The sequence below is a fragment of the Varroa jacobsoni genome, unplaced genomic scaffold (genome assembly GCF_002532875.2).
Source record: "Varroa jacobsoni isolate VJ856 unplaced genomic scaffold, vjacob_1.0 scaffold_998, whole genome shotgun sequence".
In the NCBI taxonomy this organism is placed as follows: domain Eukaryota; kingdom Metazoa; phylum Arthropoda; class Arachnida; order Mesostigmata; family Varroidae; genus Varroa; species Varroa jacobsoni.
Window position 1 is genome coordinate 669,089 of NW_019213900.1, and position 15,328 is coordinate 684,416.

General features: G+C 39.5%; 1 protein-coding gene and 1 long non-coding RNA gene across 6 annotated transcripts in view; one reads left to right on the forward strand and one right to left on the reverse strand.

The window, feature by feature from the left end:
* LOC111265692 (cGMP-dependent 3',5'-cyclic phosphodiesterase) overlaps positions 1–15,328 on the forward strand; it is a 126,247-nt gene that overhangs the window by 47,795 nt on the left and 63,124 nt on the right. For all 5 annotated transcript variants that reach the window (XM_022842576.2, XM_022842574.2, XM_022842577.2 and 2 more), the window contains 2 exons: positions 780–899; positions 11,856–11,924. In XM_022842576.2, the coding sequence (XP_022698311.1) occupies positions 780–899; positions 11,856–11,924 (189 nt within the window). The remainder of the gene's footprint in view (positions 1–779; positions 900–11,855; positions 11,925–15,328) is intronic.
* LOC111265697 (uncharacterized) lies at positions 6,100–7,575 on the reverse strand. The gene is made up of 3 exons (XR_015313134.1): positions 6,946–7,575; positions 6,587–6,777; positions 6,100–6,360 (listed from the first exon to the last, which is right to left on the reverse strand). It is a non-coding gene; the product is annotated as an uncharacterized LOC111265697 (long non-coding RNA).

Below are 15,328 nucleotides of genomic sequence, written 5' to 3' on the forward strand. Positions count from 1 at the left end.
TAGCACCTACATAAGCACAGATGCTAGAACAAAAAAATGTCACTGTTCTTTCGTCCAAAGTGTTTAACTACGTAAAAGTATATGATGTGAAGAGGAAGTTAGCTACGAACGAGACGCAAGAACATTACACGTTTTCATATTTACAAATCTACCAGAACTATATATTTATATTTAGGATGAAACCATGCATAGTTTGAAATCTAACTCCGTAGCTTGACAGGTCAAAGACCATAGTGAAAACATAACTAAAAAAAAACATTGGTTTTCTTCACGGCGGGACCTGGGCCTCTTCCGGATGGGTTAAATAATGGAAGTGAGAATAGCAAAAACAGTCTACTGGCTCTACTTACGAAAGGCCACCACTATGAAGATAGGTAAAATTTAGTCGAAACCCGTGGTTCACTCTGCAACAGATCTTCCCGTGTTGGACGAAAACCTTTTGTTGACATTCTTTTGCACGCCACAGCTCACTAAAGACCAGGACTTCAACAGGCTTTTAGGCATCTTAAAGGCATGCTGACCAATATAGGCGCGAATAAAATCTTGGTGTGTTTTCGGCCTTCTCCTAACCGATTCAAGGCCGAATAAGATAATATTACAATGACCAACCAAGGAAAGCCTTGGTGCTTGTGCTTGCTACCTACCTTCTCCTCTGAGGTCTTCGTTTGTGCACACATTGTGCTCACCACCCCAGTTAGAAATTATTTCATTTTATCGCATTGTAGGGTCTGTCTAATAGTTCGTTTTTGCTGTTGTTATTGTCTTGATTCCATTTTCAGCTACGGAAGATGACAAATTGCTCGCACGCCTTCATTTTAACAGCCGAGCAAGAAGATCTAGCTTGTCGAGTCATTAATGATGGCGCCATCGAGGGGCGACAAGACGAAGTTTACGTTATGGTAAGTAGTGTCTTATCGAAGCAAAAGTAACGGCTGTGGGACGTTGTAGTAGCGTAAAATGTCGGATCATTTTGTTCCCACGAGTTTACTCTTTTCGCTCCTATCCATATATCATAATACAGGAAACATTGTTTTTGATTCTACACACATTTTGGAACAGTTTATGCAAGCCAAAACTAAGAATCGTCGATTCCATATTGGAATAATCGAGTCCAAATTGCCTGCAACGGTATGTCTTTAAAAAGAAGACTGCTTACCACCGCTCCTGTTGTCGGAAATAAGCCAGTACAACTTTCCGCAAATATTGGTGCCTGTTTCTAACTTTAGCAGGGTCAGGAAAGGCTCGATAAGAGGCCTCCATTCTAATGTCATCGTCTATTCCATCATCGACATGGAAACGCGCCGAAAGCATTTCTCTAATTGCAAGAAACGTCAAGATGTCAGCGCAACGGCGTTCGATTTTGTGCCTGATTCGCTAGTGGCCTGTTTGCTTTACGTGATCTTATCTGGTCTCGACTGGAAATCTATAAATATCTAGATGTCGGCGTTGTGTTAGTTTCATACATAAGTAATGACGCTTTCTTCGTTGCCCCGTCACTGTCTGCGACGGTTTCTAATCTCTGAGCCAATCTATTTATATTATCTGAAATTGCGGAAGTCATCTGGCCATTTACTGAGACTCTTTATTTAAAAGAAGAAATCAAATGTACTTTTAGAAGTTTTATTCATGACTAAAGAGATGGTGAGTTATGGGTGCGAGGTCTGACTCGCATGGTAGATGCAAAAGAACTTTCCATTCAGGTTCTTTTCTCACCTGAACGGTTCAAACGACCGTTTTCGTATCTAGCGTGACATTGTCTCGAACAAGGATGAGTGTGGCCTTTTTTTGCTACTAAGGAACTATTCATTTCTTTTTCTGCTCCATACTGGAGGACATCACTTCTCACCAAGTACATTTGTCTTTGGACATTCTTGCAGTCAGGATTCAAGATAGAATTTCGCTTATAGCACAATTATATCATGTCTATGCACTTTTTTATAACATATAAAAGTAAACGGACAGTGGAGAGGTATACGGAGTAAATCAAGAAACAGTTATTATTTGAACCTCATCAATTAACGTTCTAGGCAATGTCCAGGCTAAAGTATTCAGTATATTTATTTTGGTATGTATATCAAAGAACTTTGGCTTTTTCACGTTTAGAGCAGAACTTTTAGAACCTTAGAGCAACCCTATAGAATGCCTTAGTAGCTATCCATTGAAATTAAACTTCTTCGAGTAGATGCTGTTGTTCTCTACAATACGACGAAAAGTCAAACAAGCAATTGTCAGCGCGTATAAATAATTTCCATTCATCCCTAATGTTGTAGATCTTGCGTCAATATGAGCTCAAATGAAAAGAAACTCTCTATCATAAACGTTATCAAAGGTATATTAATGTGTGAACTATTCAAAATACAGGCCCCGTCATCTTATCTGGAGGTAACTTAGTGTATTAAGGTTTCACAGGAGTTATAGTTAGTTAAAAGTAGCTACCAGTTTAGATGGGTGAACTGATCTGTATCTGGCATAGGTAATTAGTTCATTATGATTGTATCTTCAGTTGTCTGCTCTTGTCTTTTTTCGCATTGTATCTTTCTTTAATAAGGTAAGCAATTCATTTATAGGGTAATAGGCATTCAACGAATAAAAGAGCATAACTCTAAGCATCATTACCCTACAGAGTCTCTAGTTACGTGAAGCTAGTAAAATCCAACGCTGTAGTATATAAATAATTTACTTATATATATTATATACATATATGTTATCTATTTATAACGCCTCGTGAATTTGGAGGTTTATTTTAAAAATTGTTTTGTTTTCAGCTTGTATGGCAACGCAGTCGTAAACGATATATACGATGGGTATCTGTGGCTTAGAAGTGTTGCAGCAACGTCCTTCTCTAAAAACGATGTTTCGACATGTTTTCTATTTTCTATGATCTCACTGATACTAGTTCTAGCAAAAAAGAAAATCCTCTTTTAGAGTATAAATTACCCGTATCGTATAAGCTATTCATCCAGAAATGCTGTTGGCATCAGCTTCTACTCGTACGCTTACAGTTTAAAAGTTAAAAGTTGCGTTAAAGGTCTGCATATACCGGTTGAATGCGTTTCGGGGAATGCTGCTGTCGCTTGTCAGATACAGAGCACGTGGAACAGCGGAGCACGGATGGAAAAGGGAGAGGGAAAGCTGGGAGGCGGTAACAGGAGGTACCTACTGAACTGGGTGACCTTGCTTAGAGAGAATTCGAAAGACTCCAGAGCTGTACTTCCAATGCATCACCCCCGGTGAAGTCAGGAAGTGAGGCGGAGGTATTTGCCAAAACGAAGGCGGCTGGCAACGTCCAGCTTGAAACTAGCCCGGATCTATCTTCTTGGTAATACGCGGATGTATGCCAATACGTGTACATGCATGCCGGATCGCTTCGAGGCAGGCGAGACCCGGACCGAAATCCCAATCTGATTAACTTGCTTGGATTCAGTCTAATACCCAGTCAATTATTTAGCCAAAGACGTACTCTACGGTGGTTAAACAGCGCGGCTGTATGATTATAAACGAACGTATACGTATTGGTTCCTAGAAGTTAGTCAAGAGTCCGCAGCATGTGCTTTGTCTGTTGGCAACGCCACATGTTAGTGTTTCGAAAAAGCTTTATCAACCTCACGAACGCTAGTAATAAAGTCTGTCACGTCTAAGACATGTTTGTTGCGTACTGTAAAGGACCGCAGTCCGCTAGCTTTTTTATGAGAAAAAAATAACTGATCCAGCTCAAGGCTAACAACGGCCAGAGGGTTTTTGTATCTCATACATATACGCAGCTTGACTATTCTGGTTCAGTTACCACCGTTATTCCTTGGCGTATCTCCTTGATCCGCAAGTCAGCGTTGTAAATCGAACAAGTTACTATCTACCTGAGCGGTGTCACAATTCTTATCAGATACAATTAGAAGAAAATCAAGACAAAGCTGTCGAGCAAGCGGTAGAAGCGGAGACACATAACTAAAGAGAAAATGCTTTGAACGGGCGGTCTGAGGAACGCCACGGCTACCTGCGCAGGCATACGCCTGCCGCCCTACATGACGCGGGATTCATACACGATTAAACCTTGGGTGCCTTCAAATGAGCGAACATGCAAGTAAGCAAAACCAAGCCGAGCTAAAAGGACGGCCGATCACAGTGTTGGCGAATAGAATGAACGCGATCAGATAATGGGACAAAAATCACTGAGCATAAGGCGAGAGGGATATTGTGACCCCACTGGGGGAGGCCACTACATTTTAATACCAGGGTTTGAGAAGGCAGGCGGGCAGACCAAGCCGTTAGAGAGTATATTGCGTTTAGCATAATGCAGATCGTATCAGCGGCAGCGGGCTCAGTAGCAGCATGGACATGACCTATAATGGTCTACTTTGAACGGAGATAGCCACGGAGGAGGTACATAATGATACCTTAGAGAACAATCATTTGTAAACGTAATTATTAACATCAATAATTATTAGGGACAAACATATTTATCGATACGTTGGCTTTTCTTCGAGTAGTACGAATGAATAATTTTGAAGGTATATAATCGAGGTGTCCAAGAAGAATGCAGTAATCGACAAACGTAACTGTTAGTAGAATTATTCCCACCTTGGGCTTGTGTTGGTCCCGGGTATGCCCTGCTCCGCCTGTTCTTTTTCTGCTCGTTTTGGCGTATGATCTGCTCAACGAGTGTATTGTTATCAACATGTCCATATGTCACACAAGAACCGCAAAATACCCATGAGTATGGCATTGCTATGAAATGTCACCCACTTTATAAGGCCCATTCTTGACATCAGTGATATTGACTCAGTCTAGGTTGTATAATAAGATCAACTTAATGCGCTGGAAAGAGACAGATGTAATAAGGTAGTGACTAACAGAAGAAAACTCCGGGAAAATCAGATCGAGCCCTCTAGATTTGTCCGCTTCATGTAAAAATACCCAGGTTAGAGGTTAATAGAAAAAATATTAATGAAGAGAGAGAAAGAGTTTATGAACCCTACATATGTTTATTGATGCATGCCGTTTGAAGGTCACATAGCTTTTGGTATAAAGGATGCTATCTCAAGACGTTATCTGCATGCTAGTTCTTAGCGCTATTTTTAAGCGCAATCTGTTGCAACTAAAGTTTACCAAAAGAAAGCAACCAAAATAAAAGAATAATAAAATAAAATAAAAAAAAACAATAAATCAAAAGCCCGTAGAGTGCAATTATACTTGTCAAAAGAGTTACGCTCCCTTTATGTGGGAAGATGGGTTCTTGTGATGAAGATATAGGGGTATTCACATATATGACATGATTTGGTATTTCTGAGCCACATATTGAACTGTTATTATTTGGGAATTCGAACCCACCACACATTCTATTATTGCATTGTATACACAGACAAACGATTATTCGTAGATAGACAACTCATGCTGCTTATTATGTCATAGGTAACCGGAACTTTGAGCTAACTTTTTTTTTAGACGATGGCGTTCTAATGTTCGGAGAACGGTCCGAGAATACCGATACCTACATCCCTAGTCCGCCCTCTAGATGTATCCAAGTCGGTTATCTGAACGAAATAGGACAGAAATTCGAATTCGTTGAACATTAGAGGAAAGTCCATTCCCTTACTTACACATAAACGGTGGCGCAGAGAATGTACGTGTATCTTACGACAGAACGAAGGACGGAAAGATCAACTATTTCTCATACATTATTCACGATTATCCGTACGTATAAACAATTATCTATAATGTGCTCTATTATTCAATTCCATATCTAGCCTCGCCGGAATTAGTACGCCTGACCCAGTTGCTTACAATTGAGATATTGACAGCAGACGGCCAATCTTTTATTGGCTTGTTAATTTATAAAAACAAACGAAAATTAATAGAGCGTTTCGGTAATATTCACCATTCGTTTTCAATCGCCGATCATTGTAAAATTTGATAATCGTGAATAACTACTCCGAAAATTCCAACGGGTCTGCCGAGTACTAAGCATTGTTTTTTAGGCCTATTCAAGGTATTGTTTTTTTAGGTGGTATTCATGTGTAAGATATGGCCTTGCGGTCTGCGACAATCTGATGAAACCGTTCAGAACGTATCGCAAAATTACTTCTAAAAATAATTGGGCGGACGCACGCGATAATCGGACTTGTAGAAATTTATTATCGACCCGTGGTAGCATCAAGCCGGTGAACGTGATGGCGCTGTTCGGTTTTGCTGGTTCGGTGATATTTTTATAAAACGTTTGCAATAGAGTAGAACCGTGGCACTTTCACAGGCGTAGAGCACCAACGACCCCGGACACGGGTCGTACCATTGTGATAATTTCCGGGTGCAGTTTGAGACAAAAACGATTGTCCATTAATCGCGGTCGTCATTCTTTTGACTGTAAAACTGTTTTAATGTTCAAGGTTCTTTTATTGCTTTTAATTTATATCTACGACAAAGATGAAAATTGCGCTAGCCGACAGTTTGTTTACGTACCGCAGGTTAGGAGACAGGCAGAATCAGGTGCTAGCAGAGAATGTGAAAAGGAATCTAGAAATAGCGGAATACCCCACAACGAGGCTCGCTCAGCAGTAAAAAGAAGAGGTTTCGGAAGTGGCATTCGCGTACAAACCATAACACTTGCAATGGACGCGTGATCCGTCTCGTCGTTTGCGATCCCTGCACTTCCGTAGTTCGACGATCCTCATTCATCATACATAACACAAAGAAATCGTAAGAGGCGTAGGAAAGCCATAATGTAGCTGGACAGCACGTAACTACGCAGGATATCCGGGGATGGCCGAGGACCAGAATAGTGTGGGCCTGTAAGATAGGGGGACAGCAGTGGTAGTGAGGCGATTTAGCAACAAGACGAGAAACCGACTGACACGAAAAAAAGTGGTGAAGAAAAATAGCGTGTGTCGTTCTGGAATAGTTCATAATGTCAGAAGGCTAGACTTGCCCGATCTAAGTTTGGTCTCTATTGAATACCTTATAGAGCTGCCCGACGCCACTGGTACTTTCGATGCGTTGGCCATCTGTTTCCTGACTGGCTGCCAGACGACTGGGTGGCTGCTTGATACGTCTGTTTTCCTGGGTGCGCTTCAAAAAAAAAGCACATAAAACAACATGAGGAGCAGTAGAAAAGCCGCCAGACGGTAGGAGAAGGGTACGATTCGTCTGGTGACCAGCTTCCGTTTGGCCACCATCACAGGAAATGGAATCGTTCTCCACTGTGAACCTTCTGCAATGTCTTATCCAGCTTTCTAACTTTCTGCTGTTCCAATGCTTTTAGCAGCAAAGCACCTTAGCATGTATTGGTTAGAAAGGAAGACGTTCCAACAACTCGAGTTGATAGTGTGCCCCACGAAGTCATCTGCAAACATGCGTCAATCAGCTTTTGCTAGAACTTCGACAGGAAACAAGGAAGGTCGCTGTGGCATATCGCCTTCTAACGAAACCACAACATTCAAAACAGTCAAAAATGATGCCTAGATAAGATGATTTAAAGATCGTCTCAAATATTGCAAATCTTACTGGCTTATATAATCAGTAGTATCAATAGTATCATAATATATAATATAATAATAATAATAATAGTATTACTACTCACACTAAATCTAAATTGTGGCAAGTGCTTTCTACGTATGTAATTTTTCAACATATAGTCCAAAAGGTAGCGTCGCGTTTGAGGAAGCAGGGGTTCGTTTTCACTTACATTAGAGACTATGGTTTATTTCATAGATCATTTAATCTGTCTTCTCAAGTGAAAATCAACAAACGGACGCACTTAGAACGCTCGTACGCTTTATACGTATAAAATAATGGTTTCCCTTCTTTTTGTGGATCAGCCTCTTTGACGGAAACTCTAGGGACATGTATTCTGAATAATACGGGACGACTTCGATTCTATAGGAGAGCGGCGTGTATTTCTGCTCAAAGAGATGGTTTTGTGCGCGCAATTTTTCCTTTTTCAAAATCAACGTTTTGTTTGTCCTTATTTAGGCTGGCTAAGGTCCATGGCACTTTGTTTTCAACGTGCGCTTCCATTAACGAAGGCTCCAGGCATGCAAATTGAATCGAGCGTACCTACGTCACAGCTTTTAAAATGTCGGCCGTGTGGCTATTGTTAATTGTGATTATCCAAATTTTACGACGGTGGCGTTCTAGCGTTCAGAGATTGAAGAGCGAATTTGGAATTAGAATTTTTTTTTTTTATTATATTAATCAGAAAATGTTTTAGAACATAATTACACTAAACAAGATATAGTGAATGAAAAGAAATGCAGACGCATACCACTTAATACAAATTAAGGTTTCCAATTGAATACATTTAAAACCAATATGTAATCGAGCCATATTTAGATGGTTATTAGAAGACCAATTCCTAAGTTCTACATTCACCCATTCGATCGAAATCAGCCTTTGTAATTGCTGAAGATTGCTACTGTAAAATATGAATTAGAATCTGACTAGTAATGCCAAAGTTATATTCAGCACGGCATATTAATATTTATCCACAGCAAAGTGCCATTGAGAAAGGTACTTGATTGTGCTTGATCTGCGCGTACGAATGTTTGTATGCACGATGACCGGTCACGAGTGCGATAAACGAAAAATTCGCCTGTAAAAAAGACCTCCATTTACAATGCTTTAGAATAGGGGACACAAACTGCACGTTGTCAAAGAAGGCTTGCAGTTGAGTTTCGCGTCTTCGCGCTTCTTAACCCCCTATCGCATTACGATCTATATTCAAGCAATCTGACCGTTAATACATCGACCTGGGAATACGTTCAATTGAGGCTGATCACCGTAAGGTGAACAGTGTCATATTGCTGTATATACATGTACATGTATTTGTACAACCCCAATTTAAGACCGGAGTATCTATGACACTCCGGTCTTAAAATGGGGGTGTAGATAGCAATAGACTAATGTTCCGGGTGAAGAGGGGAAAATTCGAAGTATATTGCTGTTACCTCTAAAAAGATTTTTAGCCTTTCAATTAAGTTACTCCTCCTAGTCTCCTGTCAAATTGAGATGGTCATTTCAGATTCGAAGATACGATGTACTTAGCAAGAAGTGGTTGTCATGGGCCAGCGTTCTTCTGCCCGCATTTTTTTTTAACTGCCTAAGTTAACTAATCTACATAAGCTAACCTACCGCCGGACAAACGCAAAACGTTTAAACCAGCAACTAGGAACTACATATGTTTGATGATGCTCTTGTTTTGGTTTAACAAAATAACAGTCCATCAGTGTACCTGCCATGACCCAGTAAAAATTGTAACAAGGATAAAATATATATATAGGTAGTACTGATGTTCTGTCAGTATGCAAGCCAAAGTTACTAGCATTGGTAGTTATATGGATCTAAACGAATATTATAAAATGTGCTACGTTAAGAGAGCGGCATGTATGAGACAGGAAGAGGTACAGGACGATGCAATTAGCGAGTTTGTTGTACTCGCTAATTGCATCGTGTGCAACCTTACCCTTTCAGGTGGTGGATAGTTCCGCTAAGTGGATTGGCATTTATGACCTAACCTTGCATGGGCTTGGCCTTTTTTCCTGCAAAGTCTAATCTGCAGTCAATCGCCCAACCACAGAGTTACCCGTCGGTTCTGAAGTTCGCCCATTTGTTGGCCTTATTCGCGCGGCCTTTGTTATACTACTATGACCATTTTCTGGGCATTTTTGGTTAAGCCGGTTAGCTAAAACCATCCAGCAATGAGCTGTTAACGTGCTCACTGGAATTGTGCTTCGGCCACTAAATGAAGCCCAACGGGGCTGCGAAGGCTCTTTGCTTGTTCATAAACAACTTCTTATCAGTCGTCTACGAGTTGCCTATTGCGCCAGCACAGCAATGTCTTTCTTCGCCGGCTATTCGAACAAGTGCATCAGTACGAGCATTGATGTACCATACGATTAGCTTGGTTCCAGAGCGTTCTTTAGGTCAGGCGCATGTCATCAATTGGAATTAACACGAGCTCATAGATCACGGATTTTTCGAAGTTATGCCAGTCCTTGCATCTCGTGAAGGCAGGCAGCCAGCCAGCCAATCCTAGACGCTCACATTTATAAGACACATTTACGCGAGAACAAAAAGGCCGAAAAAACAAAGTGAATGGCTGTAATGGCTGCCGGCATTTAAAGCAGTTGTCAATGAAATAAAAAACCAACCCATTCTGACAAAATCGAAAAAGTCACAGTAGCTCTTTGCGTTGGAACTACACTGCGTACACAATCATTCGTAGTTATCACATGAAAGCAATTAAATGCGACGGTATTCGTAATTAGCAATAAATTAGTCGCTGCTTGTCCTTTGCTTGGAATACTTAGCGTCCCGCAGGCTACGTTACAATATTAGGACAAACGAAAATGCGTATTCATTTGAAATATACGTAAATGGGTTCAGTTATGATAGTTTTTCGGATGCTTCGGTTAATTAACAGGAAATGTGTTCTAATACTATCGAGTTCCCGCATCCGTAATTGTTTGTTTTCAAATATATGCTGTGGACATTCTTGTTATGTCATTTGTTGAACAGCACGTATGTATACACGATAAGCAATAATAACTGATTATCGTGCAGCCTAAAATAATAATATGGCTAGTGCAAGTAGTAATCAAGGTCACAGTTCCGTCAGTACTGCTTCGTTTCCTTACCTGAACATTTTCCGATCGTCAGAATTGACCTCGTCCAGGGGAAACCAATCCTTCGGCGTTTCTTGAGAAAATGTCTTACAGGTCATATAGCTCATATTTTGTGGAAGACAACGTGTAAGCAATCTAAACGTGAGTACAAAATAGATCGACAAAATTTTGCAGATTTTGCGTGTTTTCAAGCATTTTCGAAGAGAACAATACTAGAGTCGCATGAAACCGCAGTTCAACTTAGTCGGCTCATACTTTGTTAAAGAAAAGAAGTTACAGATCAGGAAAGTAATTTTAAATAGTGCTTCTTGAGTTTAGCCAGAAAATAATGAAAGGAGATCTTTTTAAATTAAGGAAAATCCTTACAATCACCTTGGAGCTGTAAAGAAAACCTAAATCTGTTACTGCAGAAATGAGGCTATTTAAATTCTCTAGTGCCTGTAGGGGGTAAACGGGTTCTCATTGACGCCAAGGGAAGGGAATGTCAAACCAACTGTACTATAATATCCCACTTTTTAAAATTAATGTGAGCTCTTATCTTCGGGCTTTTGTTTTAGAAAATTCATAAATAAAAATTTAAATAAACCCTCGGGTGAGTTGAGACGGGGTATTCTACAGCGACGTTATTAGAAACAATGGTTTACCTAAAAGCTAAAAAAAGTATATATTGCTTATAGGGTAATTGTACGGTAGGCAGATTTTTTACTTGACGAGGCCATCTCTTCCTGTAGTTAGCACTTAATTTATTCGGCAAAACGTTTGCCTGGTAATGAAGTGACTCGAGTCGAAACGATGTAAACGTAGACCCACCTAGAAATTGCACTTAGCATTAGGTCGTCGACAGACTTTTTGCAATTTTTTGAAACTCTTTGATTGACGTCTTTGTCTGACGAACAGGCGATTTTTTATTTAATGATATATTTTGAATAAACTAAGTTAAAGCTACCCATGAGTTTTCGAAATACTTCTCCTACAGTAGATTTTTGTCTACTATCTTCAACTATCCAGACCTAACTCTGCCAGTAAGCCAGCTCTTAAAAAGGAGATAGATAGGAAAAAGCATATGAATGCGGAGGTTTAGCATCAATTTAATTTTTATTATTTATTAATTAACACTTAAATATTTATAAACCAGTTCAATCTTGTTACACAATGATAGGTTTCTTGTTTTTGGATGCTATTATCACAATCACGAAGAATCGTAATAATACTGATGATACTTTTGTGCATTTATGTTCCATGCAGGCGTACGGTTCCCAGCTTATTGCGGTCCTGCAGCAACGCCAACCGTTAAATCTAAACGATGTACCGCAGGTGAGTTAGTACACTGACCTCGAGAAGCTTTAATAAGCTTAAGCTTTTTTCCCGCTGTTTGGTATCTTGACAAGCCCCGCTATATAAGGTCGTATTTAACTGCAATGGCTTTCAAAGAAATAAGCCACAATATCATCAAAAAAGACACGTTCCAGTATTTGAATAGCCGAATTTTGCCAGGCATTTTTCACTTATTGTTGAAATCGTTTAAATCCAGTGATACTGTTAACGTAACCTGTGCAACCCACTTAGGTTACATACTTGTCTCTCATCTCTGAAAGCTACATACACAATTTTGTAAATAAAGAACATTTAAGGCTAAAGCAGCTTTACGTCTAGTCGGCTATCGTAGACGTGTTGACATAGTCACTTGGGGTTTGTTAAATGACTATGGGTTGGGAGAAAAGCTACAAGTTCTCCACGAACGACCATAGCGTACATAGATAGATTTATTTGCTAACAAAATCTAATTGCTTAGAAAAAAAATTGAGGCGTCCTACCTAAAATTAGATTATGCTCAGCCGAAAGAGGTAAATTGTATACTGCTATCCTTGTTATCATTTGTTGTTATTCTAAAGCGTACACGGTCTTCTATCTCATGCCAACTTTCGGCCGAAATTGGTAGTAACACTATGATTCACTACTCATCTTCGATGGTACTCATTATTCTGTCAGATTATGTGTTTTCGAAGGTAAACGTTATGCGTTCAGTCTCAACGGTGAGACTCATGTAACAGTATATCAATAAATCTTTAGGACTGCATAATTTGTCGGCCTTAGCAAAATCGGCTCCGCGGGACTACCGCGCCTTGAATTGGTCCCGTCCACAAACCTTTTTGCAGCCATTTCTAAGATGCGAATACTATATATCCTAGCAATAGGAAATAGCCGCTACAATAAAACTGTAGTATTACATTGCATAAAACGAACGAAAAAACAATGGAGTCTGACTCGAAGACGACTTGTGAAATATGCTTGTCGAAGCTCGAACAATTACTTAAGCGATTATTTATTTCTACGTGGACTCACATTAAGACTATGTAGAAATCAATGAAGTCGCGTAGTTCCTGTTCGCATTACTCGAAGAATTATTAGCACCTCTAAGTTAGGCTTGATTGAAATCATCTGTTTTTAATTAAGCTGCTTTTCCGAATCAAAGACACGGGTCAACTAGAAGTATTGGTATCCTTTTTGTTTAACCTTATACGCTCTATGAAGCATCTCACACATAAATAAGATATTTAGGTTAGGTTTATATAATCGGACTTAGTTACATGCCGCAAATCCAGCTTCTCTAACACACAGTAGTGAAACTGATTAAATAACAATGAAACGCGTTCATATACTTTTACATCAGTTAATTCTCCAACGGCGTTTCGACTTTCATTTCATGATAGTAGCATTTCACGACGTACTAATTGAACAGTACATAGCGATACATAGTAATAAAATTTATGTAACTAAAAGAATTGTACTAAATAACAATGGCGATTTTATACACTCGGTCTATCTCTTCGACAATAGTAGACAGATTTTTCGTTTCGAGGCATCGAGGTCGACATCGAATAGGAACGATGGCCTGACCTATAGCAGTATGCATTATTTCTCATTCCTGCCACGCTTACGGTTGGACAGTTGGGACCTCTAGATTATATCGATAAGCAGAGCACCGAGTATAAACGTGCGTTTACGCTTCGTAGACTTCTCGGCATTCCTTAGAAATTGATGAAGCTGTGTGGAGCGAGTGGTCGTACATAAACGACCTGCATCTGGAACTTCGACCGCTTTGTGTAACACACACATCATATACTAGAAACATTAGTGGACGACAGTTCCTTCAAGAAGCTAGATGTTAATGCGACCTACTTTTAGAAAGTTTGCAAGAATAACATATGGCTAAGAAGAGAGAAGGTAAATGACTGTGCGACAAAAAAGTATACAAATATGTTGGATGTTAAAAAGCGTATTGAAACATAGAAAATTTCGGTACAACTAGATTCTTACCGAATATTATTGCGTTGTCGAAAAAATATTAACCGTTTTTAAGCTAAATTAGCAAATATTTTATACACATTTTTATTTTACACGGTACTAATAGTATTGATATGCACCATTCTAATGGAGAACCTCTTGCCATTTGTTGGTATCGGCATATTCCATCACTGTAGAAGTTTTATGGTTTGCAGACAAAAAAAAATTGCGACAAATGCGCTTCTGCATCTTCCTATTTAGACTGATGTAGCACCTTTAGGGAGTTCTGCAGAAACCGAAACAGACGTTAATCTGATAGGTCAAGATTCAAGCCATAGGGCGAACGCATTGAAATTTTCCAGTTCGGCTGAACTTTATTTCAGTAGTTTGTTGTAATCATGCTCGTTATTGACCGCAAAGGTCAATACCAATCGTTTTGACAAGGTGCAGCTGCTGCTCATAATGCATAATTCTTTTTCAGCTCTACCAAGCGCAGAGTATCATTTCCCCTGGCGTTAGTGTGGACTTCGTCACAGATCATCAAGCATACAGTTTATCTTCCTTTATTTGTACATTGGCCGACCAGTAACAGGATAATTTTTCACATAAACATTTTTACAATGAATTAACAGAACCATCTTTGAGCCGTTGCGTCCGATGATCGCCCACCTCGATTATAAGGGGCGAATATTTGTACGAACCCGAGCACCATCTGCGCCCTATAGCCCTATAACATTTTTAAATATAACCAACGAGGTAACCTATCTATGTTACCGATCTTCAAAATGTTCTATTTTACATCGGACTAAAGGCATGCCAATCTTAGCACATTCTTAGCGTCCAAATTTCAGCTTTTAAACGATATCAACATCTACCCGACGCAACTCATACGACTTAAAAGCTTACTACCTAAAAAACAGTTAATATTTTTCCGACAATCTAATATTTAGCGTTCTAACCCGGACTGAGAAGCGTTCTATCGGAAGATCTGTTATATACATTTGAAGCGCCTGATCTGAAGAAGGCTCGAAGTTCCGAAGTAGAATTGATCACTTACAACATCATCATATTTTCCTATTAGACCCGTTATATCTTTCTGTATGATCATGAATATTACGAGACCAAGAGTTGTTAGCGACTGTTCTCAGCATTTCTAATAGATCATTTATTAGCAGCTGTCGTACTGTATACTGACTGTGTGTCAGCTTTATCTGCGCTATTAGAAAAGACAAAATATAGGACATGTCCGAAATATGTCTGTTCAGTAATTGTAAAGCGAGAGAGTTAATGGTCTCTGCAGTGCGCTTAAAGTAAATAAGTCTATCCTTATTGGAATATTAAAACGACATGTCCATTTAAATGGCATATGGAAATATTTTTATCCCTTGGAAATAAGTGCCACTGTATATATTCAGAAGACATAATTTTAACTG